General features: G+C 38.5%; 1 protein-coding gene across 1 annotated transcript in view; it reads right to left on the bottom strand.

Moving 5' to 3' along the window:
* Window positions 1-22081, bottom strand: part of MED13 (mediator complex subunit 13) — a 127377-nt gene that overhangs the window by 104148 nt on the left and 1148 nt on the right. Inside the window, exons 2-3 of the mRNA XM_033183742.1 lie at window positions 21016-21250; window positions 10310-10478 (exon numbers count right to left, since the gene is read on the bottom strand). Of these exons, the coding sequence (XP_033039633.1) occupies window positions 10310-10478; window positions 21016-21250 (404 nt within the window). The remainder of the gene's footprint in view (window positions 1-10309; window positions 10479-21015; window positions 21251-22081) is intronic.

The following is a 22081-nucleotide window of genomic DNA, read 5'->3' as shown; positions in this document are numbered from 1 at the left end:
TGAAACTTGAACAATCTTCCATTGTGGAAAAAAATGTTCCTCAAATTAAGTACTGAAATTAATCAAAAGATTATTTCTAAAACAGAAAATGAAGACATGCTTATAGATTAAAGCTAGCTGCTCTAACAGAAACAATTCCATACGTATGCTAGATTAGGCAGTGCCACATCAAACCTATTTCTAGCATTTGTATTAAGAAGCTACAGAAAAATGATATCCCATTCGCGAGTAGAGAATCTGAGGTACAAAGAGGTTAAATGGCTTGTGTTAAAATCGTAATACTAGTAAAGGGAATGCTGACTTCAAACTCTAAACACCCTATCAACCAATTAAAAAAATGGGCAAAAGACTTCAACCGTCATTTCTCCAAAAACAACATACAAATGGCCGATAAACACGTAACATGCTCAACACATCACTAATCATTAGGGAAATGCAAACTGAAAACACAGTAAGATACCACTTCACACCCATAAAAATAGCTTTAAAAAAAAACAGGAAATAACAAGTGTTGATGAGGATGTGGAGAAAATGGCACACCTCTGCATTGCCTTTGGGAATGTAAAATAGTGCAGCCACTATGGAAAGCAGTATGGAAATTCCTCCAAAAATTATACTTCGAATTACCATATGATCCAGCAATTCCACTTCTGGGTATACACCCAAAGGAACTTAAATTAAAACAGGGACTTGATGAGAGATGTGCAGACCAATGTTTATAGCAGCATTATTCACAATAACCAAAAGGTGAAAACAACCCAAATACCATTTACAGATTAATACATAAACAAAATGTGGTATATACATACAATGGAATATTATTCAGCCTTAAAAATAAGGGAAGTTCTGTCACATGCTTCGTAAATGAATCTTGAAGATTTTATGCTAACTGAAATAACCCAGACAAAAAAGGACAAATACTACATGATTCCACTCATATGAGGTACCTACAACAGTCAAGTTTCTAGACAAAGTAGAATGGTGGTTACACGAAGCTCAAGAAAAGAAGAATTGAAGAGCTACCACTCTTTTATGAGTAGACTTTCAGTTTCAGATGATAAAAAAGTTCTGCAGATAGATAGTGGTGATGGTTAACAATGTGAACGTACTTAATGCCACTGAACTGTACACCAAAAAATTATTAAGTTTTACGTTATGTACATTTTACCACAATAAAAAGAAACTGTATTCATCTTTTTTTTCCTTTGAGACAGGGCCTTGGTCTGTCACTCAGGCTGGAGTGCAGTGGCGTGATCAGAATTCACTGCAGCTTCCACATCCTGAGCTCAAGCAATCTTCCTGCCTCAGCCAACCAAGTAAGTGGGACTATAGGTGTGAGCCACTATGCCCAGATAATTTTTTTAATTTATATTTTGTAGAGATGAGGTCTCACTATGTTGTCCAGGCTGGTCTTGAACTCTTGAGCTTAAGCAATCCTCCTGTCTTGGCCTCTCAAAGTGCAGGGATTACAAGCGTGAGCCACTGTGCCCAGCCTCCCCTAGCCGTCTTAATTCTGAGATTATTTTTATTCCGTGAATTCAAAAGTTTCTAAACTTGTCTTACATTTTTAGGATCCTCTAAAAATTCCAAAGCCTAGATTACAGCCCAGGTTAAGACATAAGCATCAATAATTTTTTGTAAGCTCTCCAGGTGATTCCCACATCCAGACAAGTTTGGGAATCATTTATTTGTATTTCCACAGCCTTCAGAGTAACTGTTTTAAATTTTTTTTTTTGTCTTTTTTTTTTTTTTTTCCCTTTTTGTGGAGACTGGGGTCTCGCTATATTAACCAGGCAGGTCTCCAACTCCTGGGCTCAAGCTATCCTCCCGCCTCTGCCTCCCTGAGAGCTGGGATTACAGGTGTGAGCCACCGCGCCCAGCAAGAGTTCTTTTTTTTTTTTTTTTTTGAGACGGAGTCTGGCTCTGTCACCCAGGCTGGAGTGCAATGGCCAGATCTCAGCTCACTACAAGCTCCGCCTCCCGGGTTTACACCATTCTCCTGCCTCAGCCTCCCGAGTAGGTGGGACTACAGGCGCCCGCCACCTCGCCCGGCTAGTTTTTTGTATTTTTTAGTAGAAACGGGGTTTCACCGTGTTAGTCAGGATGGTCTCGATCTCCTGACCTTGTGATCCGTCCGTCTCGGCCTCCCAAAGTGCTGGGATTACAGGCTTGAGCCACCACACCCGGCCTGTTTTAAATTCTTAAATTTAAAGGTATAATACCAGTATCAGGTATTATTAACATAGCTCCATGAACAAAAGATCCATACTAAACTCCAGAAGTTAACATCTTACCTGTAAATCCTGTACATATTTCTGCTCGCTCAGTGAACATATTACTTACATTATAAGGCAAATAATACTTAGAAAGTGGCCGGGCGTGGTGGCTCAGGCCTGTAATCCCACCACTTTGGGAAGCCGAGGCGGGCGGATCACAACGTCAAGAGATCGAGGCCGGGCGCGGTGGCTCAAGCCTGTAATCCCAGCACTTTGGGAGGCCAAGACGGGCAGATCACGAGGTCAGGAGATCGAGACCATCCTGGCTAACACGGTGAAACCCCGTCTCTACTAAAAAAAGACAAAAAACTAGCCGGGCGAGGTGATGGGCGCCTGTAGTCCCAGCTACTCGGGAGGCTGAGGCAGGAGAATGGCGTGAACCCGGGAGGCGGAGCTTGCAGTGAGCTGAGATCCAGCCACTGCACTCCAGCCCGGGAGACAGAGCGAGACTCCATCTCAAAAAAAAAAAAAAAAAAAAGAATCATATAAAGAAATTATGGTAAGAAAGGCTGGGCATGGTGGCTCACACCTGTCATCCCAGCACTTTGGGAGGCTGAGGCTGGAGGATCACTTGAGGCCAGGAGTTAGAGAACAGCCTAGTCAACATGGCCAACAGAGAAACCCCATCTCTACCCAAATTACAAAACTTAGTCAGGTGTGGTGGCGCACTCCTGAAAGTCCCGACTACGTGGGAGGCTAAGGCAAGAGAATTGTTTGTGCCTGGGAGGTAGAGGGTGCAGTGAGTTAAGATTGCACTCTGGCCTAGGAGACAAAGCAAGACCCTGTCTCCAAAAAAAAAAAGAAAGAAAGAAAAATTATGGTAAGAAAATCTCAACGAGGAAAAATAGGAGAAAGAAAAGTCTTTCTTAGCATTTAATTTTTCTCATAAATGTTCTAGAAAGCATGAAAATGTAGAAAACTGACCACGCAAATTCTAGTGACATCATCACTTAAGACTTCAGAAATGATACATAATCATCTTGATGACAGACATTAAGGACAAAACATCATAGGTAGGCTACAGGGAAAACAATAAAAAGGCACATCCAGTCTGCTGAAGTAACTACACCTAATTTAGCAGAGAGTTGGTACCCTGACTGATACAAGGTATGAGATTCTTCTTGCCTTTGAGATTCTAGAGCATACTCACAATTTAGCATACAATTCCAGAAGGGTTCACTGACCAACAGAGAAGGTACCTTTCACCAACAAACACTACCAAGTTCAACTAGGCTTAAAGCCCTAGAACTGTGTTGTAAATACAACAGCCAATACACACATATAACTACTGGTGACTTAAAATCCAAACTGAGATATACTCTAAGCATAGTACACAAACCTAATTTCAAAGACAGCACAAAAAGTAAACTATTTCATTAATACCTTCTGTATATTTAATTATATGCTGAAATGATATTTTGGACATACTAAATTTAAAAATATATTACAATTAATTTTGCCTATACATTTAGTTTTTTTAACTTTTTAAATGTGCCTAGAAGAAAATTTTAAATTACATATGTGGCTCACATTATACTTCTACTGGACAGTACTACATTAGATGACAGGAAGAGAGGAAATGAGTCCATAAAAAAAACCTAATAGCAATAGCTCCTAGCTTCTCTAGAAATTTGCCTTTTCAGAGACAGTGAGAAACCCAACCAAAGGACATCCTAATGCTACTAATAGTTAATAAAACATTTCCAGTGGAGACTTACATCTCATGGTGCCTATTTTTAATCAGTTTTGGAGATCATGAGATAATGTAAAAGCCATACATATGGCAGAAAATAAACATAGCTTTATGGGTGAAATTTAAAGCATATTCTTTCATTTACTTCCTTAAAAAAATTTGATTTTCTTTATTGAAGTACCAAAAGTACCGTTTTAATTATAAATATAAAGGTTCTTGTATAAGCAATACCACCCGAAAAAATAACTTTCTGCAATGATGAAAATGTTCTAGATCTACACTGCCCAATACAATAGCCATTAACAATAGCCATCCTTTCCTTCCTGTGAACTTTTACTGCTTTATCCCACAAAATCAAAACTTTATCACTCTCTGTGGACAAAGTTCTTTACTACTAATTAATTCCAGGGCTCTAATTATTCTAATACAAAGGCTTAGAACATATTGAACCAAACATTTAATCCTATTTTATGTTATATCCAGCAAGAATTTATTATATCCTATTGTATGTCAATATGTATACACATAATGTAATACAGACACATATATATAACATGTAATACTCTATATTGCCTTTTTTTTGAGACGGAGTTTCACTCTTGTCACCCAGGCTGGAGTACAGTGGCGCAATCTCTGCTCACTGCAACCTCCACCTCCTGGGTTCAAGTGATTCTCCGCCTCAGCCTCTCAAGTAGCTGGGATTACAGCCATGTGCCACCACACCTGGCTCATTTTTGTATTTTTAGTAGAGACAGGGTTTAACCATGTTGATCAGGCTGGTCTCTAACTCCTGACCTCATGAGTTGCCTGCCTCAGCCTCCCAAAGTGCTGGTATTACAGGCGTGAGCCACCACGTCTACCCTATATTGCCTTTTAAAATTGGAGTTAAAGGTAACTATTTTACATAAATACATCAAAAAAGATTTAACAACACATTTTTTCCATAGAAATCAATTACATATAGTTGAGGGAATGGGGTAAGATTAAAGTATATATTAAAATCAAACATGCTCCCTATTAATGTATTTCCCTCCTATACAATCTCATCTGCCACTTAACAAAACCTCCTATGTCAATATATACGTAAGATACTGAACTAGCTGTCTAAAAAAATAATTCTTTACTAGTATCTTTCTATTGTGTATATCGTCCTAGAAGCATTTAAAACTTTTGCTAAATAAACTTTACTGCACACTCAGCTAAATGGCTACAACAGATTCAACATGACAAAAAGCTTAACCAAACACAATCTTAAGAAAGTCCTTGGCCAGGCGTGGGTGGTGTGTGCCTGTAATCCCAGCTACTCTGGAGGCTGAAGTAGGAGAACCAATTAGGCCTGGAAGTTTGTGGCTGCAATGAGTTATGATTGCGCTACTGCAATCCATCTTGGGCACAAAGCAAGACCCTGTCTCTATTTAAAAAAAGGGAAAAAAAAAGTTCTTATTCAAGATAATCTTATTCAAATGCACTCTCAAACATCACAAGTTCAGAATATCTTTTATAGAAGACTCTAAAACCTACATTAAGTCAATGGTACTTATTACAACCCATTTACTTGTGGGCTCACTAGAAAACTCAATGTCTGCCATGTGATCCAGTCCCCAGCAATGTAGGAAAACACCTAAACTATTCAAGAAAACACTGGTCATCACTCTTTTAACCAATTAACTGAAGACTGGTTTGTTCCTGTGGTTACTCTTATACTTGTGGGATTCTTTACAGGTAACCTAGCTATATCCCTAGAATTTGATTCCATTTCCTCTCTTTCAGTCCCTAAAGACTGTTCAACAGACAACTACATCACATGTAGGTCCAGATTATCAGAAAATGAGAATTTTTATTTAAAAATTTTAAAGAAAGAAAGAAGATAAAAAGGTAAGGAATATTATTTTCTCCTTTGTTCAGGTCAAACTAGTTTCACAGCATAAATTTTCTTTCTTTACAACTCTTGTTCTTTTTTCAGAATACTTATACCAAAAGTGAATTGATTAGTAAACAAAAACAGTCTATATGATACTTATGTTTCAGAATGGTCTAGAGACGCATTAATTTATAATTAATCTTTATCTACCTTCCCTATATCATTCCACTGAATTCAACAGAAAAGAAGTCCCATATCATAACTCAAAGACAGACTTAGTTGCTTGGTTTTTCTACTTGCTATTCCATAGAAGGAAAAAGGGTAAGAAAGTTCCTGCAAAAAAGAGATTTGAGGACCAGCATTTATCTTTCCAGAATAAAGTCAGTTTTTATACCACAACTATGGTTCAAGAGTAACTCGAAAGAGCATACACTATTTCTGGTAACACTTCACTAATAAAATACAATCTTAATTTAGTTCCCCTCCTAAATGGGTCAGCCCATGGAAAAACACTGGTGCTCAATTACATGGTTAAATAACAAGCAGAATCTGTTGGATTCATGAAAATCTCCAGTTAAAAGTTTTATTTTTGGGCCAGGCACGGTGGCTCAAGCCTGTTAAGCCAGCACTTTGGGAGGCCAAGGCGGGCAGATCATGAGGTCAGGAGATCGAGACACAGTGAAACCCTGTCTCTACTAAAAATACTAAAATTAGCCGGGCGTGGTAGCTGATGCCTGTAGTCCCAGCTACTCAAGAGGCTGAGGCAGGAGAATGGCGTGAACCCGGGAGGCTGAGCTTGCACTGAGCCAAGATCACGCCACTACATTCCAGCTTGGGTGACAGAGTGAGACTCTGTCTCAAAAAAACAAAAAAAAAAGGTCGTATTTTCGGCCAGGTGCATTGGCTCATGCCTATAATCCTAGCACTTTGCAAGGCTGAAGAAAGTGGGTAGCTTGAGCTCAGGAGTTCAAGACCAGCCTAGGCAACATGGTGACATCTTGTCTCTACAAAATCTACAAAAATTAACTAGCCGTGGTAGCATGTACCTGTGGTCCCAGCTATGCGGGAGGCTGAGGTGTGAGGATTACTTGAGCCTGGGAGGTTGGGCTGCAATGAGCCATGACTGTGCCACTGCACTCCAACCTGGGTGACAAAGTGAGAGACCTTATCTCAAAAAAAAAGTTATATTTTTAATTTTTTTTTTTTTTTTTAGACAGGGTCTTGCTCTGTTGCCCAGGCTGGAGTACAACAGCACAATCCTAACTCACTGCAGCCTCAATATTCTGGGCTCAAGCGATCCTCTCATCTCAGTCTTCAGAGTGGCTGGGACTACAGGTGTGTGCCACTGTGCCCACCTGTTTTTTTTTTTGTTTTTTTTTTTTTAAAGAGATGGGGGTCTGCAGCCACAAAAAAGAATGAGTTCGGCTGGGCATGGTGGCTCATGCCTGTAATCCCAGGACTCTGGGAGGCCGAGGTGGGCGGATTACCCGAGGTCAGGAGTTCGAGACCGGTCTGGCTAACATGGTGAAATCCCATCTCTACTAAAAATACAAAAATTAGCCAGGCGTGGTGGCGGGTGCCTATAATCCCAGCTACTTGGGAGGCTGAGGCAGGAGAATTGCTTGAACCCAGGAGGCGGAGGTTGCAGTGAGCTGAAATCGTGCCACTGCACTCCACTATGGGCGACAGAGCAAGACTTTGTCTCAAAAAAAAAAAAGAATGAGTTTATGTCATTTACAGGGACATGGATGAAGCTGGAAATCATCATCCTCAGCAAACTAACACAAGAACAGAAAACCAAACACCACATGTTCTCACTCATAAGTGGGAGTTGAACAATGAGAACACATGGATACAGGGAGGGGAACATCACAGACCGGGGCCTGTCAGGGGATAGGGAGCAAGGGGAGGGAGAGCATCAAGACAAATACCTAATGCATACTGGGCTTAAAATCCAGATGATGGGCTGACAGGTACAGTAAACCACCATGGCACATGTATACCTAATTAACAAACCTGCACGTTCTGCACATGTATCCCAGAACTTAAAAATAAATACATAAATAGGCCGGGCACAGTGGCTCACGCCTGTAATCCCAGCACTTTGGGAGGCCGAGGTGGGTGGATCATCTGAGGTCAGTTCAAGACCAGCCTGGCCAACATGGCGAAACCCTGTCTCTACTAAAAACACAAAAATTAGCTGGGTGTGATGGCAGATGCCTGTAATCCCAGCTACTCAACTCAGGAGGCTGAGGCGGGAGAATCACTTGAACCCAGGAGGCAGAGGTTGCAGTGAGCCGAGACAGTGAGCCAAGATCACACCACTGCACTCCCACCTGGGCAACAGACTGAGACTCTTTCTTTAAAAAAAAAAAAAAAAAAAAAAGGCGCAGTGGCTCATGCCTGTAATCCCAGCACTTTGGGAGGCCGAGGCAGGCAGATCACGAGGTCAGGAGTTTGAGACCAGCCTGGCTAACATGGTGAAACCTCGTCTCTACTAAAAATACAAAAATTAGCTGGGTGTAGTGGCACACGCCTGTAATCCCAACTACTCGGGAGGCTGAGCAGGAGAATCACTTGAACCCGGGAAGCGGAGGTTGCAGTGGGCTGAGATTGCACCACTGCACTCCAGCCTGGGCAACAGAGTGAGACTCTGTCTCTAAATAAATAAATAAATAAATAAGGCAGATATTGCTAACTGCCTACCCAATATCCATATCCACTTCTTTGATCTTTGGTATCTATCTATCACCCCTTTCTTCTTACTAACAAAAACTTGATTTTGTTCAGAGCAGCTATTTCCAAATAAAAGATATCTGTTTCTCTTAGTATGGCCAAAGATACGTCAGCTAGAGTTTCCAGAAAATAATTCACTTTCTGACTCAGGTGCCACACTTTCTTACTTCCTCCCTTCCTCTCTTCCTGCCTGGAATCCACTGTGAGGTCTGCAGGTGTAACACATGGGAGGACCATGAAGATGTAAAGATGGCACAGCAGAAAACTCTGGGGAACCTTGAATCCTTGATGACATTACTGAACAGATATAGCAGTACTAAACTATCTACCTCCATACTCCTTGCTACTGAGAAAAACCAATCCCTACATAAGCCAAGTAGTTAACGTTCTTCTGTCATTTTCAGCTGAATGCATTCCAAACTTATACAGGTTAACAATAAAGGTTTGTTAACAATAAAGGTTTGTTAACAATAAAGGTTTACGTTAATTTTCAAAGAGGAAAAAAAATGAAAGCACCTTTATTTATCCAGGCTTATCTACTCATCCAGTCTACTAAAACTAAAAAGTTTGAAGAAAAAAAAAAAAAACTCCAGGTGCACATGAAAAAAGATGTACATATATGACATGAAAGACCTCAAAATGATTACAATCTCAACCAAATGTTCACTTCACATCCTCTTACACCTTTCAGGAAAAATTAGTGAGTTCCCTTTAATTTTCTCTTCCCCACATCCCATCTTAGTTGCCACTGGTTCATCTCTCTTGAAGTCTCACTAACTCAATGACTGCTGGGAACTTAAATCTTTTGACAGACTATACCTTATATTATCTAAATCACAGAGAAGTGTAGTAACCTGAAGGTTTTAATTGCACAGCAGGAGGTATCTATCATAAGTCTTCTGTGCCTCTATCTGCAACTACTCTAACAATTAGTGTCATAAATTTGCTTAATTCATTGCTCAAGAAAATTATAAGCTCTCAAAGAGTAAATGGTCTTACACAGAAAACACAAATTTAGCCGGGCGCGGTGGCTCAAGCCTGTAATCTCAGCACTTTGGGAGGCCGAGACGGGCGGATCACGAGGTCAGGAGATCGAGACCATCCTGGCTAACACGGTGAAACCCCGTCTCTACTAAAAAATACAAAAAACTAGCCGGGCGAGATGGCGGGTGCCTGTAGTCCCAGCTACTCGGGAGGCTGAGGCAGGAGAATGGCGTAAACCCGGGAGGCGGAGCTTGCAGTGAGCTGAGATCTGGCCACTGCACTCCAGCCTGGGCGACAGAGCGAGACTCTGTCTCAAAAAAAAAAAAAAGAAAACACAAATTTAAATTACTTTAATTAAAGGGAACTGAGAGACTGGGAATAAGAAGGGTTAACTTAATCCAAAACATACTCACAGATCACTATCTTTAACAGGTGTTAATGTTACTTTAATATCAGAGTGCTGGGCATACACTTCCATGCCTAAGGATCTGCTTTCATCCTATATTTTGTCTATCATCCCAAATTAAAATTTAAGCCACTGTATTAAAATATAGCTTATTCCTACTGTAAGAAAATTCTTAGAGTGTAAAGTGGTTTAAAAAAAAAAAACAAAAAACCTGACTACATCTAGTACTTTGTCACTGATAACCTCCTGAATATGTCTGTATGATATTAGCTTGTTTTATCCCACATTCTCTGTAAAGACACAAAAAGGAACAAATCTAAAGAAATATCACATCAGAATTTAAGATAGCTTACCTTTTATTTATAGGTTTTTCATCTTTTTCATAAGGCTTTACAAACCACTTGCCAATACGTACAAAATTCCTGTTCATTAAACACCGTTCCAATAGATTGTGAACTGCTTTGAAAAGCAGAGTACGGCATTCATAGGAAAGTCCATTCTCCCACACTCCATCTTCTTCTTCTAAAAGAGAAACGAAGGAAACAGTAAGTAAAATAGTGGCACTATAATCTATTCAAAGCCAAGTAAAAAAGGTTGCAGTTTAAACTCTATATTCATCAACACTAGCTTATCCCAGAATATCAAGCTACAATCACTTCAATGTATCTCTAGACATTAGCAGGTTTCAAAGTTATTCCATAAAGAATAAAAGGTCTAAGTGCCATATATTCTATTAAATTACCTGAAAAGTATTTTTCCACCTTATAAAATTTAATGACATCATGAACATACTGAATTGGTTCCTGTATTAATGAAAAGGACGCTTGTTTGCATAACCTGGAAAATATTAAACGCACTCTATACCTACGATACCAATTTCTAAGCTGGCTCACTTGTTACTTTGTCCTAATTCCCCCAATCATTCAACCTGCCAAAAAAATTAGCCAGTTAATAATTAAAGTCAAAACATTTCATGTCCATCAGCATTCTAATCCATGACTCTACTGTAACACTAAGTGATGAATAAAAAGGAAGCTGTTGGCACAGAGCCTAACAAGCAGTGCACTATCAGCCACCTTAGGTCTCATTTCAACCAAATTATTCCCATGATTATTATTCAGTATAGGATCCTTCACTTGGGGGAGAAATTTAAAAATTTAAAGACTTAAATTGTAAATGGCACTTCTGTCATATAAAATTATAGCTATCTTCACTAACTACACAGCTTCAATTTTGCCAGCAAATCTATTAATCACTCCAAGTTAATTTACCAAAAAAACATTAACACAGTCATTTTGAGATAAGTCTGGATGTAGGTCAGAAAAAATTTTTTTCATACTCTATCCATTTCATATCTGTCACAAAGCATTTAATAAATCGTGCTACAAATAATGATACTGCTTCAGCATTTTAACTTTCATTACAAGATTTTAAATTGCTTAGTCTAAATATAATTAACTCTCCTTCTATAGACTATATACCTTTATAAACATTTTATAAATATGGGTTATCTGTGTTCAATGTTTAAGTAAAAGTAAAAATAAAAGACAAACCTCTCTCAATTCAACACCAAAAATGCATATACTATACCCACAGAAAAATAGACACAATATGAGCTTTCGAATAAAAGCAAAGACATGTATTAAGAATTATACATGGTTTATATGCACAACTTATACAACAAATGGGTAGAACAAACACTAATTAAAAAGCACGACAGTGGACTTTAACTGCACTAGAAATTCTGTGCTACTACAAAGATTAAAGTTGATTTTATGTTTTTTTCCTAAAAAAAACAACTAATTCTTTCAAAGCAACTAATTTTATTTTATTTCATTTCATTTCAAATAAGCTTTAGGCTGGGCGCAGTTGCTCACGCCTGTAATCCCAGCACTTTGGGAGGCTGAGGTAGGAGGATCACCTGAGGTCAGAAGTTCAAGACCAGCCTCGCCAACATTGTGAAACCCCATCTCAACTAAAAATACAAAAATTAGCCAGGCGTCATTGGGCAGCCCTGTAATCCCAGCTACCCGGGGGGCTGAGGTGGGAGAATCACCTGAGAGGGAGAGGTTACAGTGAGCCAAGATCATGCCACTGCACTCCAGCCTGGGACAGAGTGAGATTCAGTCTCAAAAAAAAAAAAGGTAAGCTTAGGGGGAAAAAAGTGGAGTAAGTTTTAGAAAATGACAATATATCAGAATTGGAATAGAAGAATTTTTTAAGTCTAATATTAATCATAAATATTAAATATGAAAAATTCACATTCTATTATATCAAAGACACCGTTATCTACTTTCATTTAAAACCAAAGCATTTATGGGTTTCACTTTATTTTTATTTATTTTTTTTGAGACGGAGTCTTGCTCTGTCGCCCAGGCTGGAGGGCAGTGGCCGGATCTCAGCTCACTGCAAGCTCCACCTCCCGGGTTCACACCATTCTCCTGCCTCAGCCTCCCGAGTAGCTGGGACTACAGGCACCTGCCACTTCACCCGGCTAGTTTTTTGTGTTTTTTAGTAGAGACGGGGTTTCACCGTGTTAGCCAGGATGGTCTCAATCTCCTGACCTCGTGTTCCGCCCCTCTCAGCCTCCCAAAGTGCTGGGATTACAGTCTTGAGCCACGGCACCCGGGCAAAGGGTTTCACTTTATTAAAGAAAATATTAGACTAGGAGAATAGAGAAGTGGCACAAAGTGACTTCACTTTAATTAATTAAACGTCTAGATCACAAGCATATTTGTGAGTTGATAACAAAAAAAAGAGAAAATAATCTTTCTCAATTGATCTGCTTTCAATTTAATGAGGTCCTACCATTTCAAAATTAAACAGCTACATTAAGACTTTTACCTCAAATTATGAGACTTATGACTACTAGAATATACATGTTCTTAATTCCAACAGAATTATGTTAGGAATATCTCCCAATTCTTCACCTCTGTATAATCAATTTAGTATCTTTTATTTTTATTACCTTTTATTTCAAAAATCACTACCTTCTGATAGTTACAACACTTGTTCTACGGAAGAAGCCACTACCAACATCTTTTTTCTATCTAAGTTTTAAAGCATCAAAGACCCAAGACACAGTTACCATTTGTAAGTATCAAAAGTTGTACAGTTGTTATAAACTTCGAATAAATTATTCATTTAAAACTAGAGAATGACTTTGCCTTCTTCCCAAAAACAGTAAATAAAAAAATCTGCTTTCGGGGAGGCTGAGGACAGGTATGGTGGCTCATGCCTGCTGTCAGGGAGGCTTAGACCAGGTGTGGTGGCTTATGCCTGTAATCCCAGCACTTTAGGAGGCCGAGGCAAGTAGACCACTTGAGGCCTGGAGTTCGAGACCAGCCTGGCCAACATGGCAAAACTCCATCTTTACTAAAAATATAAAAATTAGTCGTGCATGGCACAGCTGTAGTCCCAGCTACTCAAGGGGCTGAGGCATGAGAATCACTTGAGCCCGAAAGGCGGAAGTTGCAGTGAGCTGAGATCACGCCACTGCACTCCACTGTGGGAGCGACATAGCGAGACTCTGACTCAAAAAAAAGAAGAAAAAAAAAACTTTGCAATAGTAAAAGCTAAAACACAATAATTTATAAATTTTCACATGAAATTCTGAAAATTGTATGGTTTTATTTTGTAAAATCTATTTCAATTAAACCTGCAGTTAAATGAATTAAGAATATTTAATGTGAGGCCACGTGCAGTGGCTCATGCCTATAATCCTAGCACTTTGGGAGGTCAAGGCAGGCGGATCATCTGAGGTCAGGAGTTCAAGACCAGCGTGGCCAACATACCGAAACCCCATCTCTACTAAAAACACAAAAATTAGCTGGGCGAGGTGGCATGCACCCGTAGTCCCAGCTATCCGGGAGACTGAGGCAGGAGAATCACTTGAACTGGGTGGCAGAGGTTGCAGTGAACCAAGATCCTGCCACTGCATTCCAGCCTGGTGACAGAGCAAGACTCTATCTCAAAAAAAAAAAAAAAAGGGAATATTGAATGTGGTTTAGAAAAGCAGTCAGTATTAATCTTCAAGCATCTCTCCCTCATTATTCTAATGCTTTCAAAGGGCGTGGGCATCTTATGTCCCCAATGCCCAAAATTCTCATTAACACTAAATGGGAGCTATGCATAAAACAAACAAGTAGAGACCACCTGTTGAGGTTTTCTAAACCCAACATATCTCTGAAGTATATCTTCATCTGTATGGCAAGTGACTAAGCAACCATTACACTAAAGTAATATAATTTCATATTTTGTTGCTGAGAAAAATGAGAATAAGTCCTAATAATGCTCAATAAAAAGTCTGAAGGTTTTTGATTTTCTTGGGAATCACTTAGAAACAAGAAGCCTACGGAGCCAAGCTTCTAATATGCTGACAATCTAATAATCTTAATAAAAGTACTCTCTACATGTTGTATTCAGATATGAAAAGTGAAATGGTACAACCAACTCACCCAAGGAATAGTGATATCCACTATTTACACTAATTGAAACAAGTTATTGAATCTCAACACCAGCTTATAATAGGGAGGGGAAGGAGAAGGGAACACCTAGCTCTTCTGAACTTAACCAGAGCCTAATAGAAAAAGTCTGCTTAATCCATTAAATAGTTTCCTCCTCTAGCCAGGTGCAATGACTCATGCCTGTAATTCCAACTACTTGGGAAGCTAAGACAGAAGGATCACTTGAAGCTAGGATTCAAGACTAGCCTGGCAACACAGGAAGACCCTGACTCCAAAAAACTTTTTTTTAGTTAGTGGGGCATAGTAGCACCTGCCTGTAGGCCCAGCTGCTGGGGAAGCTGAGGTGGGAGGATTGCTTCAGTCCAGGAGTTGGAGGCTGCAATGAGCTATGATTAAGCACTGTAGGCTGTGACAAAGTGAGACCTCCATCTCTACAAAAAAAAAAAATTTTTCCTCTTGTAGCTCTATGTCCAGAGAAAACAAAGTTTTCAACTCTGCATTCTTAGTACTTTTCTGTTACTATCAGCATTACAATTCTTAATCATCAGTGTTTCTTGAAATTTTCATGGATGATTTATTGGAAGAAAACACAAATGCTAAATTTGATTACCGTATTTTCTTCCTGAACATACAGAATACAGTAGTGCCAAAGCATGTGATAAGTCATCAAAATAATTCTCCATCAATAGGGAAAAAAAATCACAACCAAAAAAGCAAATACACCATGCACTCAACATTTTTCTCAAAACTGGCATCTTTAAATATCTCTACAGTGGTAAAAAACGAATCTTCTCCTATATAATTTTGCTAAACTATTAAAATGTAACATATGCTAATGAATGGCTCAAAAATTAACATGGTAGAAAATACCCTGTAGTTCCTGAAATAAAATGTTTAAATGCTAGATCAGTGTTTCTCCTGAATAATCATTAATAACACATTCAACAAATATACTGAGAGCCTTAAGTTGGCTGCATCATTATCTATGGCAAAACTTGAAAAACTGATTTAAGAACAGCATAGTATGTTATGTTTGACTTGAAAACTTAGAAAATACACTTGATCAAAAAGAACAGTATGCAGCAAATGAAGTTGTCACCTAGGAGACTAGCCAATTTGAAGAGTCAGACCACATCACAAGTTAATTTTACAACAGTAGAAACGAATTACTCTCTTTAGATTACCTGGGGCACAAAACAATGTTTTAGTTTGGCTGGGACTAGATTCCTATGCCTGGCTGTTTATCTATCTGTCAATCCGATTAACATCTGTCATTTAAGGTTAAAGTCCACTTCAGTTAATATCCTTCAATAAAAACATCCAAAATTAAATTCAGAACAATAGTCCACTTAGTTTGAGCACTATTCATTATGATAAAATTCTGGTATAATAAAACTATCTGAACATGTTACTAAAATCTACTTTACAGACCTCAGGAGCCAGGAAAAAGAAGAAATATTTTTAGCCCTGAGTTTTTTTAGTTCACAAGGTATCAGTTTTCTCAAAGAGTCTCATCACAGTCTAACTTGCTATGTTTTTTTAAGATGACAAACGGGAGAGGACGCAGTTTTTACTTTTATTTTTATTTAAAGGGAAAGAATAAAAGTCAATGATGACAGCAATTGAATTCCAAAAACGTTAGAACACAGAATAAAAATATGTAGAAAACTCTCCTTCAAGACACATTAATGAAAATGAAACAATCTTGCTCTGAAGCAAATTAACAGTACACTTAAAAGTACCAGTCCTACCCACTATAGAGATTTTTGACCAGAGGGACTGAGCTAAGATTTTCCCATCACCCATTTTATGCCTCTTTTACCCACTATCACACAACCATAAACAAAGCTACAAAATTTAATTTTTTTTAAAAAGGGGCCGGGCATGGTGGCTCATGCCTGTAATCCCAGCACTTTCGGAGGCTGAGGCAGGCAGATCACCTGAGGCCAGGAGTTCCAGACCAGCCTGGCCAACATGGCAAAACCTCTACTAAAATCTCTACTAAAAATACAAAAATTAGCCGGGCATGGAGGCACATGCCTGCAGTCCCAGCAACTCGGGAGGATGAAGCAAAATCGCTTGAACCTGGAAGGCAGAGGTTGCAGTGAGCCAAGATTGCCCCACTATACTCCAGCCTGGGCGACAGAGCAAGACTTCATCTCCAAAAAAAGGAAAAAAAAAAAAAAGAAAGAAAAAAGCTGTAACCCCAAAGGAGTTTTATTTTCTAATCTTTTTGTATCAAAACATATCCACACCGATTCAACTAATCATTACCCTATAGAGGATAAAACAAAAAGTAAGAAAATCATCTATGTTTGGCTTTGGAATTCAGGACATTTTTTTTTGAACAAATATCTTTCCAAATGTTATAGTTAGGCTAATACTAGTTAGCACAAATCCTGATCCAAAAATCACCCGGCCTCTGCAAATTACTCTGCTCAACAGTATTGACTTACTGCTACAAAATGAGTAACTGAGGGTTTAAAGTATGTATTAAATCAGATTTGATTTGCTGTAATGGATCTCTGCCAGTTAGCAATATAAGTTTACATTCTATTTCTACACATCAGCTAAACTTGAAAGGAAGGTAACCCAAACAAATGCTAAGTGACATAAGAAAGACTGAAATTTAAAATGCACTATGGAATCTGAGCAGACTCTTCAGAACTGTCGAAATCATCAAAACCAAGGAAAGTCTAAGAAACTGTCACAGTCTAGCAAAGCCTAAGGAGACATGACAATATAATACGGGTATCTTAAGATGAGATCCTAGGAAAGAAAAAGGATATTAGGCAAAAAAAAAAAAAAAAAAGAAAAAAAGAAATCCAAATATATACTTTACTTAATAATAAAGTATCAATATTGGTTCATTAGTTAATTTTTTTTTTTTTTTTTTTGAGACGGAGTCTCGCTCTGTCGCCCAGGCTGGAGTGCAGTGGCCGGATCTCAGCTCACTGCAAGCTCCGCCTCCCGGGTTCACACCATTCTCCTGCCTCAGCCTCCCGAGTAGCTGCGACTACAGGCGCCTGCCACCACGCCCGGCTAGTTTTTTTTTGTATTTTTTAGTAGAGACGGGGTTTCACCATGTTAGCCAGGATGGTCTCGATCTCCTGACCTCATGATCCGCCCGTCTCGGCCTCCCAGAGTGCTGGGATTACAGGCTTGAGCCACTGCGCCCGGCCCATTAGTTAATTTTTTAAAATACATTGCATGACACAAAGGAGCTAAGGAGGTTAAACAAAGGCAATTCTGTATTTCTGTTATTGAATATTCCAGTTAAGAAAAACAGAATTCTAATCTTTGAAAAAAGAAATATTTCCCTCTTCCCCCACTACCAAGAAAAACGAGGGCAATATTATTACCATAATCAAAAACACTTCAGTAACAAGATGTGGTGTGTGCTGACCCAAACAGAAGGACACTGTCTGTGAAGAGCAGGCTCAAGCTAAATTAACCAGCTTTTTAGTTACCACCTGGGTCCTTCCGGTACCCCTTTCCTCAGTGCTACACCTCCACTTGGAACTCTGGACTGCCTCCAGCAGCTGATGCTACCCTGTACTGTCCAGCTGCTCTCTTCTCAGGGGAGCTTAAAAGAAGGAAATAGAGTGCCACAGATGGGAAGAAATGAAAAAGGGGTTAGCTAGAGAGACAGAGGCAGACTAATTACCCCAAGAGGGAGGCAGACGCTGTCCCCAGAGCAAAGAAAAGGGCAAGACAAATATATTCCATCTGAAAAGATCTTATTATTCTTTAAGATACGTCTGATTTAACAACATTCTTAAGAACAGGTTTTATTTAAAAAAAAAGCTAAAACATATAAATACCACTGACTATGCAAACTAAAACAGTACAGGACAAGCTTTGGAACAATAAATACGATCACATACCACTCCTAATTGTATTTCAGTTTACTATTTCAATCACTTCACTTTAATAAATTTTTAAAAGTTATTTACGCCCGGCACGGTGGCTCACGCCTGTAATCCTAGCACTTTGGGAGGCCGAGGCGGGTAGACAGACTGTGCTCAGGAGTTTGAGACCAGTCTGGGGAACACGGTGAAACCCTGTCTCTACTAAAAATACAAAAAATTAGCCGGGCGTGGTGGCGGGCGCCTGCAGTCCCAGCTACTCAGGAAGCTGAGGCAGGAGAATGGCGTGAACCCAGGAGGCAGAGCCTGCAGTGAGCCAAGATCGCACCACTGCACTCCAACCTTGGCGACAGAGACTCTGTTTCAAAAAAAAAAAAAAAAACCAACCTCCCCAAAATTACTTTCATTCACGTTCAAGATCACTATCTTTTTCTTTTTTTTTTTTTTTTGAGACAGAGTCTTACTGTGTTGCTCAGGCTGGAGTGCAGTGGCGAGATCTCAGCTCACTGCAACCCCCGTCTGCCGGGATCAAGTGTACCTCCTGCCTCGGCCTCCCGAGTAGCTGGGACTACAGGCACGTGCCACCATGCCCAGCTAATTTTTGTATTTTTAGTAGAGGCGCGGTTTCACCATGTTGATCAGGATGGTCTCTATCTCCTGACCCTGCGATCTGCCTGCCTCAGCCTCCCAAAGTGTTGGGACTACAGGCGTGAGCCACTGTGCCCAGCTGATCACTCTCTATTTTAAAGGTACAAGTAACTACGATTTTTGAAAATTATGCTAAAAATCAAAGCTAAACTAGAGAAAAACGTTTAAGACTGTAACCTAGTTTCAGTGGAGAAAACATATCTGACTGGTAACATAAAACCTAGAAGAAAAAACTGACTTTTAACAATATACATCAAAGCAGCTCACATCTAACTTTAATAGTCTTTTAACTTTCACAATATTATTTCTATTATGGTAAAACTAGGCCAGGTGCAAGGGCTCACACTTGTAATCCCAGCACTTTGGGAGGTTAAGATGGAAGGATCACTTCAGTTCACGAGTTCAAGACCAGCCTGGTCAACATAGCAAGACCCCATCTCTACTTAAAAAGAAAAAAAGAAAAAAAAACATTATATATCTCTTAAAATTATCTTTGATTCTACAAAGTGTATTTCATGAAATCTTTAAAAAAGATCTGTTTAGTCTGTTTAGATGCTCTGCCAACTTTATTAAGAAGACCAAAGCCCCTAAGTCAGCATCATAGTTTTATCGATAATTATGTTTTATCAACAAATATATTTTATCAATAGTTTATAGTTTTTCAACAATGTTATACAGTCTCCAAACATTCTAGTAAGGTGATAACTCAAATACTATATCCAAGTCAATGAAAGAAAATAGAGGCTGGCAGACTTAGCTTTTGGCATGATTAGAAAGCACTGTCTTGCTAAAACTACTATATGTACATACATCATGTATACGTATATGTATATACATATACACATCATTTTACACATTTAGAACTACATTAAATACAAAGAACTAAGGACTAGAAAAACTACAAAAGCTGGAAAGCTTTCTTGAAGAAACGCAATCACTCTCAAAAATAGTAATTAACACGGGAGAATATGTTCATTAGAATGTGAAAAGCAATTATCAAAACATACAAATGTAACACGTACATTCCTACATAAATGTTGGTCTTACTAAGTACCAGTTCAAGATACAGACACCTAGAATATATTCTATCCAGAAATAAAATAGATCCTATAGGTCATAGGGACAATAACAAAAACTTCAGAGTACTCAATTTCAAACAAGAACTTTAAAAAAATTATCTAGAAATCCTAAATTTATCTGTCAAGAATCATTATCAAACTATCTTACTGAAGTCTTCGGAACCTTATAGCATACAACCAATCATTTACATTCCTATTATCTAAGATTCAGTTAATACTGACTTTGACAGTTTAAAGCTTCAGTAATTACTATGAAAAGCTATAGTTTCTCTTTCTAAAGTAGCATTTGGTCCTAAAAGTCAAGAAAATAAGGAAGTAATCACATTGATTTGCTCATAATAAAATTGTTTGTGTAACCTTTTAGATTATGATCCCATGTCCTACGAAAGCTAAACAAGTTGGCACTTGTCTCTTATTGAGTATGTTTGACAGAACAGTATGAGTCACTTTCCAAAAATAACTAAATTAACATATGCCTTCATATGTTAATCAAATAGCACAAATGACAATAACAAAATACTTACATACCTTAAAACACGCATATACACACACACAAACACAAGGATAGTTACATTTCCAGTACTTTTAGAATCATCTGCCCATTTAATGCAAAAGACTCAACTTTGACAGTGGATGAAGTGACTCAAAAGTTACATCTGGCTTCAAAACTATTACATGACTTTGTTAGGAACTCTGTTTCCTGATTCCATTTTTTGAGATTAATGTAGCATGCCTTCCTTGGACCCTAACTACCAGTGAGAAATTAAGAAAAGAGGTGGTAAAAGGAGAAAGTCATTCAAGCCTAAAAAACCCAGCTATAACATGGATAATTTAAGTAAAATAAAATAATCATGGTGAAATAAAACATGAAGCTCAATTTTTATCTGGCCTCCTAAGTGTCTCACAAAAACAAACTTAATTTGTAATACAAATGATATTCTGGGAGAAGTATACAATGTTGCCGTATCATTAATTAGAAATGGAAAGTTTCTTTCACCTGATAAGTCATGGTGAATAAGGTCAGCAAAATTGGGGTCTTCACCCCACCAAAATATCCACAATTCTCTTCTTCCAGGTCTTTGATCTCGCCGCCAAACACCAAGTACATCTGCCTTAAGGCAGCGACTAAAACTGCTCAAAATGGGGTCTTCTTCTGTCACAGGAAACAGAATAGGGGCAGAAGTTGGGCCTTGCCATACATATTTTTTCCATTTAATTCCCGTCAAGTCAGCCTGAAGGAAAGAAAGCATAATGTTTTATTATTGCATATTCACTCAAAGTCAAAAGTACTCCATACGATGTCTCCTATTTCATTAAGACATTACAATTTTTCAATGTATGCTTGAGCTACTGAATGCAAATTAGAACCAAAAAAAAAAAGACTTTATAATTCAATAACCAACAATTTTAGGGAGAACACAGTTAAAAATTAACACCACCATGTCACTGAATAGCAAGCAAATATGTACTCCAAGTAGAAATAAAAAGAAACTGAATGAAGTTAAATATAGACACACACTTCAATATGCAAACAGAGTACATTTTTCTCTGTCCTAAATGGTCACATTTACTCATTGGTGTCAAACGTTTAACTGAAAATCAATTATTAAAGACCCTATCATGGGTTTTTATTCCACATTTACAGAAATAATGTATCTAATGAAAAGACATCTGAATAAGTCCTGAAAAAAATCTATGTTAATTCTTCACACATACCCCTGTCGGAAAAGTCAAATAGCTGCTCACAAAGAACTGTCAGATTTGTGCTAGTCTATCTTCAAAGAGCCTGATCCTAAAAGTACCAAAAATAGACTGAGTTGGATAAGATAGAATACAAAACCTGGTGTATGTCTTATTATATGTGAAGAGATGCTGATTAATGGACATTGAAAAGAAAAACATGCTGTAGAAGAGGAGAGAGTATGAAAGATCTCAATTTAGCATGCAGAAAGAAATTCAAGAGGAATTCAATAATTTAATCTAACTTAAAGGAGCAAAGCATAAGGTGCCAAAAATGAAACTGCTGATACATGACTGGCAGTTTACACTTGCCAACTAGTTGT

The sequence above is a fragment of the Trachypithecus francoisi genome, unplaced genomic scaffold (assembly GCF_009764315.1).
Source record: "Trachypithecus francoisi isolate TF-2019V2 unplaced genomic scaffold, Tfra_2.0 Lachesis_group20, whole genome shotgun sequence".
Taxonomy (NCBI): domain Eukaryota; kingdom Metazoa; phylum Chordata; class Mammalia; order Primates; family Cercopithecidae; genus Trachypithecus; species Trachypithecus francoisi.
Note: the sequence above shows the minus strand (reverse complement) of the source record. Positions and strands in the feature narration are given on the sequence as shown.